Here is an 18,231-nt window from a genome sequence, read left to right as displayed (position 1 = left end):
TTTGAGCTGAGCTCTGAGAAATAAGTAGGAGTTTAATAGGTGGTCAAAGAGAAGGTAGAGGAAATACATATGCAAAGGCCCTGGGGCCAGAGGGAAGTGTTAGGTATAGGAGAATGAAAGGCAAGTGTGTGGGGACAACTAGGTGGTGCAGAGGTTGAGCAGCTGCCTTTGGCTCAGGTCATAATCCAGGGGTCATGGAGTGGAGTCCTGAATTCAGCTCCCTGCATGGAGCCTGCTCCTCCCTCTGCCTACCTCTCTGCCTCTCTCTCTGTGTCTCTCATGAATAAATAAATAAAATCTTGAAAAAAAAAAGGGCAAGTGTATGTTTGGGGGGTGGAGGGGGAGCGGAGATTAGTGAAGATAGGAATTAGTTTTATCCCAGGTCTGCATGATACTTGACATTCCATAACCCGAGCCCTAGTCAATTCAACCTCTACTGTCCAGGCCTAGCCTTAGCCACAGGAAGCAGAAAACCCACATCTGGACTCAAGAAAAGGCTTTTAAGTAAACAGGAGTAGTGTAAGTGATTTTACAAAGGAAGCCTGTGTGGGAACGAAAGCGACCTGACACTTCAAGGACCGGCAGACGGGAGCTAGAACACCTGCCCTAGATCCTCGGAACCAAGCACGCGCTTGACACCAAAACCTCTAAGCTTAGCCTGAAAGCCTAGGGAAAGGGAAGCACAAGAGGCGTCCACCACGAAGCCCACGGTCGCACACTTCCTGCTCACCACTGCGGCTGCGCGCGCCGTTCCGGAAGCGGAAGTGCACAAGAGGTCACCGTTGGTTTTCAAGATGGCGGCCCTCAATGTGCTGGTGGGCACCTGCGGGCGGCTGTTCCGGCGGCTCCTGGCTGGCCCGAGGGCGCCCAGTTGGGCTCGCCCTCCAGCTCGGGGGTTCAGAGAAGGTGAGTCCTAGGTCCCGACCACCTCCCAGGGTTGAGAAAAGAAAGCCGTGGAGTTGCTTTTTCCAACCCCTGTGCGCTCCTCCCTCCCTTTCCTTCGCGCGGTTCTGAAACGCGAGAGATGCTGGCGCTCTGCGGGTGCTCGAAAGCACTTTCCAGACCCTGAGGCTATTATCCTGACTTTGCACCCCTCGTGATGTTCTCACTGGTGGGGGCGGGGAAGGACGGAAAGAAAGTCCTCCTTAGTTAACAGGGGCGGGACGAAACGTGTCCCAGGATTCGGAAAAGTCTTTGGTAGAGGTCTGCGTGTTAGTTTTGCTTTCCGTATTCTCCTAGCTGCCGCATCCTTCGTTAGGGGAAAAAAAAAAAAATCCCTGGGCCATAAAGGAAGGACATTTGGCTGTCCTCCCCAGAGTCTCCCTTTCCAGTTTTTCATCTGAAAATGCTGTGCCCTGATGGCGGCTCTTTTCTGCCCGGGCAGCCAGTCTCCCAGAGAGGTGGAAGCTAATGTGGAGAAGACATCGAACGACTGAAACAGACGGATGCTGGATGGTGGTTCTCCTTTCCATTAATCATAAGCCTGGAAAGGCGGCCTGATTCTAGCCTTGAACTGGGAAGCTTACTCCAGACCAAGTACTGTACTTCAAACTGTCAAGGGATTCTGGAAAAAGGGAAAAATACAGCCCCTTTTCTAAGAAGTTAGGTCCTAATGAGATGGTATGTATACACTCCAATAAGTGCAGGTTAAGTATTTACATGATTAAATAGGGAGATTTGCTTACCAGAAACAAACCCAATTGGAAGTTAATAACGAGGGGAATGTATCTTGAACAGGCTTATAAAAGGATAGAATCGGGCAAAGAGTGAAAAAGCCTATCAGGATATAGCCTTCCTTTGTGCACTGCTGGAAGCCAGAAAGAATGAGTGATGTGCAAAAGAAGTGTGTGTTCGTTTTTAAGATTCTGGCAAGGTATTGGCCAGAGTAACCTTTAAAGCTGAGTGGTATCAAGAGAGGAGAGGAAAAAAGTGATCATTGTTGTCAGAGGGAGCAGAAAAGTCTAAGAAGAAGAACCTAATGAGAAGTCTGTTGGATTTGTCTCAGAAAGAGAGCTGTTTTAGCTTTCAAACAGCAGTCTCCACAGGGCTCCTGGAAGACCAGGCCCCAGCCAGCTGGGCTCAGCCTCCATCTTGCAGCTTCAGGGGGAAGTGAGGGCAGGGTCCTAATTTGGGAAAACCAAAGAGATCTTTCATGAAGAAAGGGAAATAGGTATGTTAGAACTTAGCTATGAAAGGAAGATGGAACATATCCTAAAAAGAACAATAAAATCCAGATACTGCCTGTTTTTTTTTTGTTTTTGTTTTTTGTTTTTATTTATTCATGGAAGACAGAGAGAGAGGGGCAGAGACACAGGCAGAGGGAGAAGCAGGCTCCATGCAGGGAGCCCGATGCGGGACTTGATCCCCCGTCTCCAGGACCACGCCCTGTGCCATAGGCAGGCACCAAACCGCTGAGCCATCCAGGGATCCCCTGCCTGGTTAATAGTAGATAATATTAGATATTAGATATTAGATAAATATAGATATTAGATATAGAAATATTAGATAATATCTAATAATATTAGATAAACTAATCCATTAATGAGGAAGGCTCCCAGAGATCATGCCTGGATCTGCTGGTGGCAGAAAGGACATGGTAAAATGTTTCATCTATACCCATGCTGCAAATAGGCATATACCCATAACATTTTTGAGGGTTTCTACTAAGTATCAAGCTCTAATAACTGTAATTTACATATCCATTGTGAAATTCAGAGTTGAAAAACAGTTCTTTGCTATGTTACCAGTGGATGGGCAACAGGAATAGTTTTTTGTTTGTTTACAAAAGGGTTTTTGAGATTCGAATTTTTTCAGTTGAAGGGTTTTGTGAAATGATGGACTGTATAATCAGATGGGTCTTTGAACTTCTTTCCATATATACCTGGGTTTGTAACTCTTCTGTTACTTAAAAGCTAAATAATTGAATCGATGTGATCTTACATGAAGCCACTATTGTATTCTTTATTCTGCTTGAGAAACACCTGTCTTCAAAGCCTTTAAGTGAAAAAAACTTTGTCTTGATATACTACCTGTTATGTGTCAGGTATAAAATATTCCATGTATGGTTCATTTTGAGTGGTCCCATTTAGTGTATTTGACACATTAAATAATACCATACACACATAGTTTAAAGCTGTGGACAGGAAGCTGGGTGTTTTTGCTGAAAATATTCAACCATCCAACCTTTTGGAATATAAAATAGTACTACTTAATTTTAGTCAGAGTTGGGGCAGCTGGGGTGGCTGATAATTAGCGCTGCCTTCAGCCCAGGGTGTGATCCTGGAGACTGGGATCGAGTCCCATGTCAGGCTCCCTGATGGAGCCTGCTTCTCCCTCTGCCTGTGTCTCTGCCTCTCTCTTTGTGTGTTTCTCATTAATAAATAAATAGTGTTTAAAAAAAAAAAAAACTTAGTCATAGTTTATTAGCACCAGCATTCCATGCTCTTACCTGTGGAGACTCTCAGGTTCTCCGTTGAGGGCAGTTTTGTCCCCTAGGAACATTGGCAGTGTCTGGAAGCATTTTTGATTGTCACAACCGGTACCCCTGGCATCTGGTGGGTAGAGGCCAGGGATGCTGCTAAACAACTTAACAGTGCATAGGATACCACCTCCCAGCCCCCAAAAGGACCACCTGCCCTGAAATGTCAGTTGTGCTGCTCTTGAGAAAGCCTGGTCTAAAGTTTTATAAGAAGGACAAAGGCAAGAACAATAGTGGAAGGAACAAAAATGAAGGAAGAGACAAAAATGGTGGTTTACTCTATGCCTGGTGCAAACACTGTGCTAGGTTTTCCACATGTATTATTCAATCTTCTCAACAATTTTTAAAGGTGGGTATTACTGACATTTTTCCACAAGAGGAAATCTGGCCCAGAGGAGTTCAGTAGTTGCTCAGGATCACCTAGCTAGTAAGTGGTGGCCTTGGAAGTAGAGCCAGCATTCTTCATTATCCACCACTAATACTGCCATGGTACTCCATGGAAGGGCTGCCCTGTGGTTCTCCCTCCTGAAAGCTCTCATCAGTTAACTTGATGATCGTTTAGTGCTTTTTTTTATAGGAAAGACTGTATTAGAGCTCATTCCTGCCTCATTACTCTTGGGAAGGAAATGTATTTAAAACAAAAATAAACACATATGACTCTCTGAATTAATGGTAATTATCTATCAGAAGCTTGTGCGGAATGCGTTGAAATGATTAAAGGCTGAAGGAAATTTTTTTCATCTTCTTCAGTTAGCTCAGGGGCTTCCTGGAGGACCTAGCATTTCAGACAAGGATGCATGTGGCAGAATGGGCAGCCTGCGAGCTAAAAGCTTTGAGAGAGGAGTGTATGATTTGGGGGATTTAAAGGCGTATGGGGACATAGTCCGGAGTTACCTGCTAGTGGAAAAAGGACAGTGAAGCCTAGTGCAGAGGGACAGTCCCTCAGAGGCCCAAGGGAAAAGAATGGGGAGGTGATTAGAGAATGAGAAAACTTTAGTAATAGAATTAAAAACAAACAGAAGGGAGTGGAAAAGGAGTTTGAGAAAAGTCTTCAATGGCCAGAAGCGCAGTCACACATCCCAAACACACACTCTGCTCCCTGACCCTACCCTCAGACTTGTGCCACCTTTTAGCTATCAGTGACTCCATTCTGTCCTACTCTGCTTGGGACTTGGTTTCCCGCTCAAGAAGGACTTAGCCTCCGGGTACTTTCTGTGGCAGCATCCTCGACATCATTCATGTGCCCTCCCTTCCTCTTTTACTAAACAGTTGGGTCTTGATTCTGCTGCAGTTCACTGTGTCTGTGTTTATGTGGCCATCGAGGTCTTTCTGCGTTCACTACAGTCTCACCCCAGCACTGTTTGCTCTAGACCGTTATGATTCAGTTATCTTGGACTCCATCCTAAGTATTTATTGAAGTACTCAAAGGACCTCTTTATGAGGCATGGCCTTTTTTCATAGTGAGGCTCCCATACTTGGTTTCTTTCCCTTTTCTCTTCTAGGAAGACTATTCTGTTGTACCTCTCTACAATAGATGGAGCCAGGCTATACCCTCCATGGGTGCTCAGCAAATGTGTTGTCTTATGTAGGATGGATTATTTGATGTGTATGAGAAGTGCCTTTCTTAGAAGATTTAGCCCCTAATTCCAGTTTAGAAAACTGCTTCATGTCTTTCTTAGTTTACTTCATATTGCCATATCTCAGAACACAAGGGTGATTCCATCTTTTTCTTCTTCTTCTTCTTCTTTTTTTTTTTTTTTTTTAAGATTTTATTTATTTGAGAGAGAGAGAGCAGAGGGAAAGGGAGAAGCAGACTCCCCGCCAAGTAGGGAGCCAGATGCAGGGCTCTATCCCAGGACCCAGGGATCACAACCTGAGCTGAAGGCAAACGCTTAACCAGTTGAGCCACCCAGGTGCTCCTGATTCCATCTTTTTCTAAACAAGTCTGTTGATGCCTAAATCTCTTAGTCCAGCTTTTCATGGCCATCCCCATCTTGAATGGAGAGGAGGCCAGGGACAAAAATGGATCTCAGATTTTGTTTGGTTTTGCCATGTTTTTGTATGCACACTGAAAAGCAATACTATTTTGATTCCTATCTCCTGTTTTCAGAGGCTTAAAATCTTCTGGGGGCTTCTTGAGGCTCCAGCCAGGACTCCTGCCCCTGCACTGAGACAACACCCTGATCACTCTCAATCTTACACAAGTTCTCAGGTCATTCCTTCTGGTTTGACAAATTGTCTGTAGTAGATAACCATCTGCCTATTGTTTTACCCACTGGCATATAGTATGATGATTTACTGGCTTAGAGTTGCTGTGTGGGGAGCTAGGGAACAGCCGAGCTGGCCACAGGCTTTGATCTCTTTTCCAGGGGCCAATGGGATGACTTCAGGGTTTGGTTCTTTGCCTGGAGTGATGTGTGTTTTGTTAGCTTTGTTTACCTCATGGTTAGGACCCAAGTGCCTCCACGGAGAGGGGAACCACATGTTTATCTGCTTTGTGTTTCAGGACATCGTTGTCTTGCTGGCTCAAGTGGTACCAGCAATGTCTCTCTCCTTTTGTTTCCTCCCAGGATTCTTAAAAATCTCTACTCACCTGTTGCTACTTAGATCTGGTTGCCTTCAATCCCTCTCCCAAGTTGGTTTTTTGCAAAGTTTCTGGGGTACCTGGAAGCCCTGCTGAGCTGGGGCTGTGCCCTACTTCTGCTCTCCCGTGTCTGTAGGTTGACACATGACAGTGACTGTCCCCCCTGTAGCTATGTTGGCCTCCAGACTCAGCACCAGGCTGAGTCTAACCCACATCCCGTTTAGGCTGGTCTCTGTTCTGAACAAGTAGATCCGTGTGTGAGGTGACGCATTTTCTTTTATAGGGAGAAAACTACTTTGTCTTTGAATTGATTCGTAACTACAGTGTTCTGGAGAAAGCCTCAGGGCCTTTCTGGCCATGGTAGTCCTTTGTGTATCTGGAGTTGGAACACTGAGAGGCTCTCAGGTTGGTTGTTTTGGAGTAATGAGTCTTTATGAATGGCCTTGCCCAGAAAACAAATGGGGGACAATTCCAGGCAGTCTGTGTCCAATTAGGTGTTGGTCACAGAGCTCAGTGATCACAGATGCTGCCTGCCTAGGGCCTCCAGTTGGGTTAGAATTGCCTCACTTTTTTCTTAGACATTCTCCTTCTCTCTTTCTACTGTTTATTTTTTATTGCAAAAGCAGTACATGTTTATTTTTAAGGACTTGAGAAAATACAGACAAGCATAAAGAACAAAGTAAAATCACATATCACTACCATGGAGAGAAAACTAGCATTACCATTCAGGTACACACGTCTGGTTGTATGTGTGCTTATGAGCATGTTTCCAGGAAAAGGTCCATAACTTTTACTAGATTCTTAACATTAAGAACCTCAAGTTCTTTTTTTTTTTAAGATTTATTTTTTTATTTTTAGAGAAAGGGAGAGTGCGTGGAGGGGAGGGGTGGTAGAGAGAGAGAGAAAAAATCTTCGGCAGACTCCCCACCCAGTGTGGAGCCCCAATGTAGGGAGAGATCGTGACCTGAACCGAAACCAAGAGTCATCCGGGTGCCCCAAGAACCTTAGGCTCTTCCTGAGCTGCACGACTTGCCTCAGCCAAAGCTGAGTAAAACTAATCGTGGGAGCCAGCTGCCGTTTACATACGGTTTTAGTATTTAGAGAGACAATTTGCAGTCTAGCTATGGGGCCCAAGTTTTCTGTTAACAGTCCGAAGAGGACCATGACAAGTATTTTGCTCTGGTGATACTAGCTATGTTTATTGAGCATCTACTAAGTGCCAGTTCCTATGCTAATGGCCATGGCTTCTTTCTTTCTAAAGAAACTGGAGGGGCAGCCCTGGTGGCTCAGCGGTTTAGCACCACGTTTGGCCCATGGCGTGGTCCAGGAGACCCGGGATTGAGTCCCACATCAGGCTCCCTGCATGGAGCCTGCTTCTCTCTCTCTGCCTGTGTCTCTGCGCCTCTCTCTCTCCTTGTGCGTGTCTCTCATGAATAAATAAATAAAATCTTAAAAAAAAAACAAAAAACAAAACTGGAGAACAAGGGGGAATCTCCAAGACCTTTGTTTGACTCTATCTGCCAGACATGTGCCATTGGCTTGGTTCTTCCTTTGGATGTTATGGAAATTGTCATTCTTCATCCTGATTAAGTAAGCTAGGAAAGGGGATCCCTGGGTGGCTTGGCGGTTTAGGCCTGCCTTTGGCCCGGGGCGTGATCCTGGAGTCCTGAGATCGAGTCCCGCATCGGGCTCCTGGCATGGAGCCTGCTTCTCCCTCTGCCTGTGCCTCTGCCTCTCTCTCTGTGTCTATCATGAATAAATAAATAAAATATTTTTTTTTTTATTTAAAAAGTAAGCTAGGAAATATGTATAGCTTGACGGATGTGTGTTACTTCCTGTCATGCCCTCAAGTTCTCCTCTGACTGCCTCAGACTTAAACAGGTGGAGAATTGAGGGAGCCCCCCCCCTCCATTTACAGTGGCAGTGCTTTCCTGAAAACTCATCCCGGGCCAGCATCTGCAAGCCCCCTCCCCACCTCTGCCACCACCCAGGCCCATATACATAGCACAGTGCAATCCTGTAGGAGCCATGTAGAGAAGGGCAGAGGATTTAACTCAAACAGCTGCCTCCTTGAGCTTTAGCATGGCTTCCCGGGCCAAGTTCTAGGAGTGAGCTTGTCTTGCTGCTTATCTGCAGAGGGCCCACTGGAACAGTGTTAGTTTGGTCCTGTATCTGAGACTGCACATTCTTCAGGGTCAGAAGCCATGTTTGTCTGATTCTCGTTGTGAAAGGACACACGCAATAGGTACTTTGAAGGTCTTTCAAATGCTTCCATCCCGACCCACCCCAACTCTAAGGTCATTATTGCCACGGTAGGGCAGGGTCTTGCCAATTTCCTTGGTTTAGAACCAAGATGAATCTCGGCTTAGAAAGACAAAAACAGCAGGGAGATCCTTAATCCCAGAGAGATGGTATTACTTGGGCATCTAGGTTTGCCCGGCCTCAAGGGCATAGAGCCTTGGCACTTGGAGGTGAACCCTTCATGCTTTCTTTTCCAGATGGGGACCGTGGGAGAGTGCAGACCAAAGGCTCCGATTTTCTGCATGTGTAGAATTTGAGCTGTTATTTGAAACTCTCTGTTCCTTATTAAATGGCTGACCTGATTTTTCCCCTTTATCTCTGTAGTGGTGGAGATCCAAGAAGGGAAGACGACTATAGTAAGTATCGAGTTGGCCACTTACCACCTCTCTAACGCTTGGAGCTGCTCGGGACGGAGGGGGGCGGAAACTGGTCTCCTGGAGTCAGGATCAGCTCCCTCTGTCATAAATCCCATAGTCCGATGTTTTTCAAGCTGTGTGCTGTCATGTAGTTGAATCAGAAACAGTCACTGTGCCTGGACTGAGGCATCCATTTTTGGTTTAAAGTGGCCTTTTGTGTGACAAAGTCTTAGAGGTCTTTACTGATATGTCCTTTGGTGGAGATAAATCAGTTTTCCAAAAGGGAAACCAAGGCAGTGGTGAGACTAGAGAGCCCAAGTAAGTTGACCCATGGCCAAGAGCCTGGATCTCAGCTCCTTTCTTTCCTGCCTAAAATGACCAAGCTATTGCTTAAGTGATGCCATTAAAAGGTGATACTCTCTGGGCTCTGGGCTCACTAGCTGGCGCCTTGGCTTGTCTGTTGGTTAAAAAGAGAGAATGATTGTTCATCCATCTACTCCCCCCACCCCTTTCCCTTGTCAGGGCTCATCTCCCCTCCCTTCCTCAGGGAGTCATGGGGCCTAGATTATCCTATAATCCCTAAAAGACAATGTTGTTTTCACATGGCCTTCCATGCTTCCAAGAAATCTCAGCCACTCCACTGAGTTCCCAGAAGCCTCTGTAACTTCCATGTCAACCAGAGATTTAATCCTTCTGGCAGCCAGCCAAGCTTGGTCCTCCCCAAAGCAATCTTATCCCAGGACAAGCCCTTAGGGTTCCTCTTTGGGTCTTCCCCAAAATACTCCTTAGCCTTTTCACTGTTTAGCCTCAAAACAGTTGGTTTTAGAGGGGCCCCATCCCCTTTAGGCACCTCTTTTGGTTCCTTTATTCAAAGCCAAAATAAGCATTCACCCTAGAAACTCCATGCTTGTGGAGAAAAATATATTTGGCTTTTGAGTATGGAGTGTTTTTTAGGTGGGGTGTCAATTTCCTATTTACAAAACGAACTTGGAAAAAAAAAAAAAACGAACTTGGAGACCCTTTGAGGTCTTTTTTGAGAACTTGGCCCTTTGAGACCCATTGGAGGAGGGAAACCCATCCGTTCCTCCATGGAGACGCACTACCGTGGCTAACTAGCCATTGCTCACTTTCTGGGGTTTCACTTTCTTCATCCATAAAATGATGCCTCCTTCACGAGGTCTTGGGAATGAAATGAGTTGATACATGTGAACCATTATCAGCACAGAGCCTGGCATAGAGTGGGGAGTCGATAAATGTTAGCCCTGCCCCCACACTCCCCACCAGGCCCACCATAACCCCCTCCCAAGATCCACTGTGTATCTCCACATTTTCCCTGGTGCACTTCTCCTTATCTGGCATGGCTGTGGTGGCTTTGGCAGAAAGTTAAGTAGCAGTGTCCTGCACAGCCATGCCTCACATCCAACCCCCTTTCCCTTCTGCTACCTTCTCCCCCAGGAAACAGTATTGCTTCCCTTCCCAAAGCCTCCCAGACCTGTCCCAACCCTACTCTCATAATCCATGCCCTCAATCAGCAAGGCTTTCCAAACTCCCCCTCTTGTAACCAGAGCTGCCTCCCAGATCTTTGGCTTATTGCACTTCGTAATTCCAAGGCTGTGTCACAGGATACAGCAGCAGTGGTGGAGGTCATTGCACACGTGGCCTCCACAGGATTTGAAAGGTGGCATCCAAAATGATAAAAGCAAGGAGGAGGGCAGGGGAATGTATCTTCCCATGTGTGTTTTAAAGAGCGAGAGAAAAGAAGCAGGAGTGCACGTAATACCTGCTTGTAAAGGCATAGCATAGAGCCGGCTTTCTCAGCCTTGGCGCTGTTGGCATTTGGGGCTGGCTAGGGCTTTGCTGTGGGGGCTGTCCTGGGCCTTGCAGCATGGTTAGGAGCTTCCCTGCTACATGCCCAGAGCACCGCATCCCCCCACTGTATCAGTCAAAAATGTCTCCAGCATTGTCCAGTGTTCCCTGGGGGCCGAAACCCTGCCTGTTTGAAAACCCTTGGCATAGACTCAACCTCTGTCAAATGAAGCTGGAAAGGGCAGTTTCCTCTGTGAAGGATATGTGCAGTGGGAGGGAGACTTCCTTTTAACTGTGTATCCCTGCACCGTTTGAAACTTTTTACCATGTGCATTTATTACTTTTTCCCAGAGCAGGAAGCATAATGTTCTGCTGTTTTGTTTGAGGAAGGGAAGGTAGCAGTCAGCTAATACAGCAAACCCTTCCCTTCTTGCCACCAACATGAACTCTAATTGCCCTGCTCTTGCATGCTACCACATCAAGTCTCTGGCCACCGCGAGGTCCGGTATACAGTGGCTGCAGAACCACTGCCACAGTTCAGGTGGGGAGACCTATTAGCTACTCCCACAAGGCCCCCAGAAATGAACTTTCCCTGGCATCTCACCATTTGGGGGGTTGCTCAAAGATTTGAAGCTCCACCTGCCCTCTCCCTCACTGTCTGTCTTTTTCTTCCTCCTAGATCGAAGGCCGTTTAACAGGAACTCCCAAGGAAAGTCCAAATCCCCCTAACCCATCTGGCCAGTGCCCCATCTGCCGATGGAACCTGAAGCACAAGTATAGCTATGAGGTGAGCTGTGCACAGGCATTGGCTCTGCGTGTCGTGGAGGCTGTGGTCTCTGGTACACTTAAGCAGCATCCCCACACCCCAGCCACTGCTACATCTCATGGACCCACCAAAGCTAGAAGTGTTTTGTCCGGTGACTCTCAACTCTGGCTACCCAAGGAGCTTTAAAATAATACTTGGAGGAGATCCCTGGGTGGCGCAGTGGTTTGGCGCCTGCCTTGGGCCCAGGACGCGATCCTGGAGACCCAGGATCGAATCCCACGTCGGGCTCCCGGTGCATGGAGCCTGCTTCTCCCTCTGCCTGTGTCTCTGCCTCTCTCTCTCTGTGTGACTATCATAAATTTAAAATATATATATATTTAAAAAATAATAATAATACTTGGACCTCACCTGCAGACATTGACTGCATATGGTGTGGGGGGGGAGCAAGGCCATCATTAGTTTTTTTATTTGTTTGTTTTAAAGATTTTATTTATTCATGAGAGAAGCAGAAACATAGGTAGAGGGAGAAGCAGGCTCTCTGCAGGGAACCTGATGCAGGACTTGATCCCAGGACCCCAGGATCACGACTTGAGCCAACGGCAGACACCTGACCACTGAGCCACTCAGGCACCCCATCATTAGTTTTTTATTTTTTTTTTTATTTTTTATTTTATTTTATTTTTTTTAATTTATGATAGTCACAGAGAGAGAGAGAGAGAGAGAGAGGCAGAGACACAGGCAGAGGGAGAAGCAGGCTCCATGCACCGGGAGCCCGATGTGGGATTCGATCCCGGGTCTCCAGGATCGCGCCCTGGGCCAAAGACAGGCGCCAAACCGCTGCGCCACCCAGGGATCCCCCCATCATTAGTTTTTAAAGTCCCCAGGGGATTCTAAAGCATAGCCAGGGTTGAGAATCACTAATTTAGATAATGGTCTGGTTACTTGCAGTTCAGACCACCAGGGCCCTGTAACCCCATCTTATAGGGTCTGTTCCAAGGGGATGGAATCAAGATCTGGATTTGGCTTTCCTTTTTTAATAAGGAGGGTATATTTGAAGAGTCCTCGCTGTCTATCTGGGGACACATTACTTTCTCCTTCCATATTGGAGCTACAAAGACTCCTGTTTGCTCCAGCTCCTCTAGATCTGTTTTCTCCACAGAAAGATGACAATGGTGAATAAGAGTGGATAACCCCCCATTGAGTACAGGCTCCGCGTCAAGCACTGTTGTGAGCATTTACAGGTTTTCATTCACTTGGTTTTCGCCATATCCCTATGAAGTGTAGGTACCTTTTTCATCCTTGTTTTCCAGATGAGGAACTTGGAGGCATGCAAAAGTTGATGAACTCACCTCAGCTCACCAGTTAGTATTAGTGCCAGGACATAAACCCCAGGGATACAAAACCCAGGCAGAGCCTGCTCTCCTGACTCTCCATCCTCTCTAGAAATAGGGGAGGGATTGGGGGAAGGACACAGCCCTAGAGAAATCCATACTTGTCCTTCAGAGTTCTATTGGTGACATTAAGCACCCTATTTTTAGGTTTCAGGTGATTCAGGCTTTGGGCCAATTTGACCTGCAAGTTGTCCCTGTACCGCTCTGTGGAATGGGATGACTAAGGGCAGAGATCCCGGTCAGGTGGTGAGAGCAGGAGGGGCCACATGCCCATGGGATCTGAACAGAATGACCCAACTAATCTCCTGGGCTGGGAGCCTTGGCTCCAGGCCACAGGCAGGGAGGGAGGTGCTCCTTTCACTCTGCTCTGGGCCCTTCTGCTCATAGTGGCCTGGAGTAATGGGAAGCCTGCAGGCCATCAGGCAGTTTTCAGTTTCTTGTGACATAGAAGTTAGCGGGTTCATGGCTGTACTTAGAATCCCAGCTAAAGATGAGGAAGTGCAGCCCACACCTGCCTAACCACCATGGGGCACTCTTTCTACCAGCCGTTTCCAGGAAATGGACTTGGCTTTGTTTATCCAGCAGACGAAATCCAATCCCCTCCGAGGTAAAGGCTAAAGTTGTTTTCCTTTTACTCCTTTCCACTCAGGACACCGTTAGCTTGGGCTACACAAAGCTGTATGCTGGCTTGGCAGCCTACAGTGGGAGGCTGGGGCTGTGGGCCCGGTTTATTAGTCCTGGATAATCCAATCCAAGTTCTTTTCACCAGATTCTAAAGATTACAGGGGTGGGAATTAGGGGCCTGGGTCCCTCAGGAGCTGTCCAGTGATTAAAACAGATCTGTGAAAAAAAAAAAAAAATAATAAAATAAAATAAAACAGATCTGCAGTTATACAGTGAGGTGCCTGCCAGCGCAGCAAATCCGTTTGTGGAATAGAACCATGAAGACTGGCATGCCAGGCCGTCAGGTGGGCGGGGCCCTCATCTCCTGGGGGAAGCAGTGGCTTATTTAACCCCCCTCAGCCACCCTAGGAAAGTTGGAGGGGAAATGGTCTCTTATCTTGATTTTGGCTGTTTATCCTTGTGCCCTTGACTCGTCCAGAGCAGTCTGATGGTCTAAAGGAAGCCCGAGGATCCATTCACATCTGGTCATAGGGGGCTTAGAAAATGTGGCTCTTAACTTCACAACCCCAATCCTCAACTCCTCAGCTCAAATGCTGCTTGGCGTTTGCAGGGGAACAGCAGAAGGTGGAGGGGCTTGTCTGTGTGTATTGGCCCATAGCATATGTAGGCTTTTGAGGTAGAAACAGTACTGGTTTTCCCCCTTGTGTGGAAATCTATGACATGCCCTCACCTCGCCCAAGGAGAACAACAAATCATTACCTCGAAAGATGCTGCTGGTGCTCGAAAGATTAATGCTTTTTGAAGAGTTTCTGTTCTCTGATCTCTCAAATTCTCCTGGAGATGCTGGAAGCCCTTGGGGTTGGAAATCTTACCAACTTGGGATTTAAGTTTTGTTAGGGTAAAGGTAGGGTAGAGCAACGTGCAAAGCTCTATGTGGAGGGTGTGGTCTCCAGTTGGCTTCTGAGGGAGACCTCTACCCCTTGGGTGCTGGGGTAGGATAGCCTCCTCTGTAGACCACGAGGCCCTGGTGCCCTGTATCAAATGCCCACCAGCTGACTGTCTGCAGTTTTCCATTTCCACTAGGATGTTCTGCTGCTCCGTCAGTTCATCCGGCCTCGTGGAGGCATGCTGCCTCGAAGGATCACAGGCCTGTGCCAGGAAGAGCACCGCAAGATTGAGGAGTGTGTGAAGATGGCGCACCGAGCAGGTAGCGGGTCCTCTCAGGGCAAAGAGGCCAGAGAGCTATCAGTGCGATGCCCCCATGCCACCCCTTGCCAGCCGTCCCCTGTCCAGCTCCAGGAAGAGGTGCGGACATCTGGAGTCTCCACTAGACTCGCCCCCCAGTGCCAGCCTCCCACCCCAGGAGCTGCAGGGGAGCTGCAAGACCATTCCATATGTGCTCTTGTCTCCCCTCAGGACTCTTCCCAAATCACAGGCCTCAGCTTCCAGAAGGATTTGTTCCGAAGAGCAAACCCCAACTCAATCGGTAAGTGAACCTGGGTGTCAACACCTGGAGCATTCTGCAGCCCCTCCACTCTCACATATTCTGCCGGGGAAGCCATTTACTGGAGCTCAGCCCACAGCTCAAGAAAGCTAGAGTGCTCCCTTGGCTTTGTGTTCCATCCCTCCCAGCCTGAGCACCGAGCCCCATTAGCCCCACCACTGCTCCAGTTGATCCTGTGCATGCTTCTGTGAGCCTCCCCTGCTGGCCTCAGCATCTCTCCTCTTCCCTTCCCAGCCCGGCACTTAGCATAGGGGCAAGGAGGGTAAGAAGATCTGCTGCTTGGGCATTAGAATGTGCTAATCCCCTGTTTATGACATCATACTGGGTTGCTATGGGAATGTCAGAGCACTTTAACAAACTTTTCAGTATCCCAGCATTGGGGTTATTAAAGGGCAAAGCGAGACCTTAGAAATGGGAGGGCTCTCTGGGGTAGGGCCACCGTATATAGCTGTGCACTTCGTACACTGCACAGCTTCAGCCTCCCTGGCACTCCCTAGAGTCGCACAGTTAACCTGCATAGCTGCACATGACGGCCTGGGAGGTCCTGAGCTTTTGTAGAGGAAAGGACCGCCCCTAGACGCTGGAATCAATCAGCCTGCCTTTCAGCTGAAGCAGGGTGGCCCCCTCTGGTGTAGGAGCAGATTCCTGTCTCTCAAACAGCCATCCTGTCCTGAGCTCCCTTCCCACCCCCATCTCCTACATTACAACACTCACAGCCTCCTAGATCTGTAATCCCCTGGTTGAGAGTAGATCCAGATCTATAAAGTTGATTTTCGTCTTTCTTCTTCTTTGCCCCCATCAGCAGCCCCTCCCCTCTTCAGTCTGCTACTGTAACTGCTCTCTGTAGGGGACCAGAGATGGTTGAAGCAAAGCAGGACACCGCATCCACAGCAAGTCTCCAAGCCTGTCCCGGACAAAATGCAGGCTCGGAGGGTGGGAGGCCAGGCAAACCCAGCTCCGGATTGCTGGACTGGGGGTACAGGGCCAGAGCTGGGTCTTCACTGACACCTCGCCAGCACCCTGGCCTCGTGCCCATCTTCACCTGTACCTCCCACATTGCTAGCTGGGCCATCTGCCAGCAGCCCCGAGGGAGCAGGGCATATTAACCTCTTCTTGTCTTTCCCGCTTTTGCTCTGGACCATTTGGAAGTTGAGCCCACCCTCCTGTCAGACTTGTAAAGAGACAGCAGCAGGCCTAAGGACACAATCTATCCTGCCCTCGGGCCTTTGAAGCAAGGCCAGGCTCCCTCCCATATATCCGGTGTCCTTTAACGTGACACGGGATTGATGATGTGTGGGGGTTCTTGGGTTGCAAAAGGCCACTCTAGGGGGGAGGGGGAGTCCTGGCTATGAAGGAGTTTGATTCCCTTGCAACAAGGGACTTTATGATTCCATCCAGAGGTCCTTGAGCTGCCATGCACTGGTCCAGGCACTGCTGGGGAGCCACACATCCTCCTTTCTCTGAGCCTTCAGGAGAGGTAGGAAGGAGCCTTGGTTCTTCCTAGAGGTGAAGTGTGTTCCCCAGAGAGCTAACTGGAGGTCACCCAGGCACCTCCCCCACTGCCTGCCAGCTCTCTGTTCCATGTGGCAAAGCATCAGGTCTAGGGCTAACTGAAGCCTGCTTCCCTTCCCTCTGGTCTCTCCAGGGCAGGAGGGAATGGCTTGAGGGCAGCAGTTCTGGAAAACCTGGTCAGCTTCAGGATCTTCTGAGGTCCTTGGTCCGAGTGAGCATTCCTTTTAGGGAGCCTGCTCCCACACTCCATCTCTTCACCCACCCCCTCCGAAATCAGGGAGATGGTCAACTCAGGGAACTGCAGGTGTTCCCCTTCCTTCAGCTTTACTCTTCTGTTGCCCCAGCACCGCCCACCGTGGGTCCCACCCACTGCACAGAGGCCTCCCTGTGGAGGGCCTTGACCCTGACAATATATGTGATGTGTGGGCCAGTGCTTCCCACAGCTTTTTTTACCTCCTCTCAGAGCTGTTGCCTTTGCACGGAGCTAGGAGCAGAGAACCAAAGTCCAGGGGAGGGGAGCTCAGTTGAAATGTATAAATCAGTCTTTTGTTTTGTTTTGTTTTTCTCAGTTTTATCTAAAAATTCTCAACCAAGGTGATGAATTTTTTAAGTGAAAAAGTTTCTCATGTGAGGGTCTCTAGCGGCAGCTGGGTTGAGCCCCAGCCTAGAATAGAGGCAGGGGAGGAGCCTGGCTTTGCCATGGCTGAGCTTTCAGGATGAAGGGTGGGCCTCTCTGGACAGGATCCGAGTTTCATTCTGGACGGAGTAAACCCCAGTCCCAGCCGGCATGAGCCACTTTTCCGGGAACTGTCAGAGCCCCGGCCATCCCAAAGGAGGCCAAAGGACTGTGGGCGGCAGCCATCTTTCCCCACCCCCCTCCTACTTACAAGGAACCTTCCCAAGCTGGGTCTGTACCACGGGCCCTCACCCTTGGCTCCCCTTATGGGTTGGGTGAGGGGCAGGGGTCCTGCACCAGTTAGGGCCACCCCGGGGAGCTCCTTGGCAGAGTGAGCCAAGTGGGGAAGGAGGGAAGGATCTCTCCAGACCTTATATCAGCTCTCCTCTCCCCATGACTGAGGCCAGAGAGGAATAATCTGCTTTCTGGGCAGCCTCTTTCTCCACCTCCTCCCCCAGCAAGTATACACACAAACATTGACAACTCATAAAGATCAAGGGAGCGCGTGGCCCTGGGCTGCCTGACCCTGGCCACACACGCTTGCGGCAATGAGGGCCCGGCCCATCTGTTTACGGCACACTCAGCCGTTACTCCCAGGAAAAGCCCCTGCTCCTCAAGGAGGGAAACTGCTGAAAGGCTTTGGCTCAAGGAGATGTGGAAACCCCCCGCCCCCCCATCCCAGCTCCAGCATGGGCCCCAGTCCTCATAGCCACCTCCCTCCCCTCCCTCCACAGGTACCTGACCCGCTGGTCTCCCCGTTCGGTCAAGCCCATCTATAATAAAGGCCACCGCTGGAACAAAGTACGCATGGCTGTGGGGTCGCCCCTCCTGAAAGACAACATCTCCTACTCAAGAAGGCCTCTGATACTGTATCACTGACTGGGGGCAGGGCTCCCCATCCCACCAGGGTGTCCCAGCTCCTCGGGAAGGCACAGCAGACAGTGGGCTGACCCTCAGTGGCCTTGTGACTGCCTTGGGCCATGCTCAGTGCTGAGGGATAGGAGTTGTCTGCAAAGGAATTTCATAAACCAAGCTCATGGACTCTGCTGCTGGTGTGTGTTCACTGCCTGTGAAGTACAGGGGGCTTCAGCCCATTTCTAGCCAGTTCTTGAGCATTGAGTCACTAATCTTTTGTAATAGGCCATATGACTGCCACCAGAAGTTTCTGGGCCAAATGGGTTCCTGTTGTTGATAGCCTTAAGCTCTTCAGCTTGGGGGCTGTGAGGAGGTGAG

At 48.9% G+C, this 18,231-nt stretch overlaps 1 protein-coding gene across 4 annotated transcripts; it reads left to right on the top strand.

Annotated features, from left to right (window-relative positions):
* The first annotated feature begins 770 nt into the window (after window positions 1–770).
* Window positions 771–18,044, top strand: MRPS18A (mitochondrial ribosomal protein S18A). 4 transcript variants are annotated; one of them, XM_025990983.2, is made up of 6 exons: window positions 771–906; window positions 8,688–8,719; window positions 11,205–11,312; window positions 14,390–14,513; window positions 14,723–14,792; window positions 17,733–18,044. In XM_025990983.2, exons 1-6 carry the CDS (start codon window positions 795–797, stop codon window positions 17,875–17,877), a joined length of 591 nt encoding a protein of 196 aa, XP_025846768.2. In that variant the 5' UTR covers window positions 771–794; the 3' UTR covers window positions 17,878–18,044. The 4 variants fall into 4 exon arrangements, with proteins under 4 accessions (XP_025846768.2, XP_072588886.1, XP_072588911.1 ...); XM_072732785.1 differs by having other exon boundaries at window positions 15,613–18,044; XM_072732810.1 differs by having other exon boundaries at window positions 776–906; window positions 14,390–14,611.
* Window positions 18,045–18,231: the final 187 nt, after the last annotated feature.

This window comes from Vulpes vulpes, chromosome 1, assembly GCF_048418805.1.
Source record: "Vulpes vulpes isolate BD-2025 chromosome 1, VulVul3, whole genome shotgun sequence".
Taxonomy (NCBI): Eukaryota; Metazoa; Chordata; class Mammalia; order Carnivora; family Canidae; genus Vulpes; species Vulpes vulpes.
This window is presented reverse-complemented; position numbering and strand designations above follow the sequence as displayed.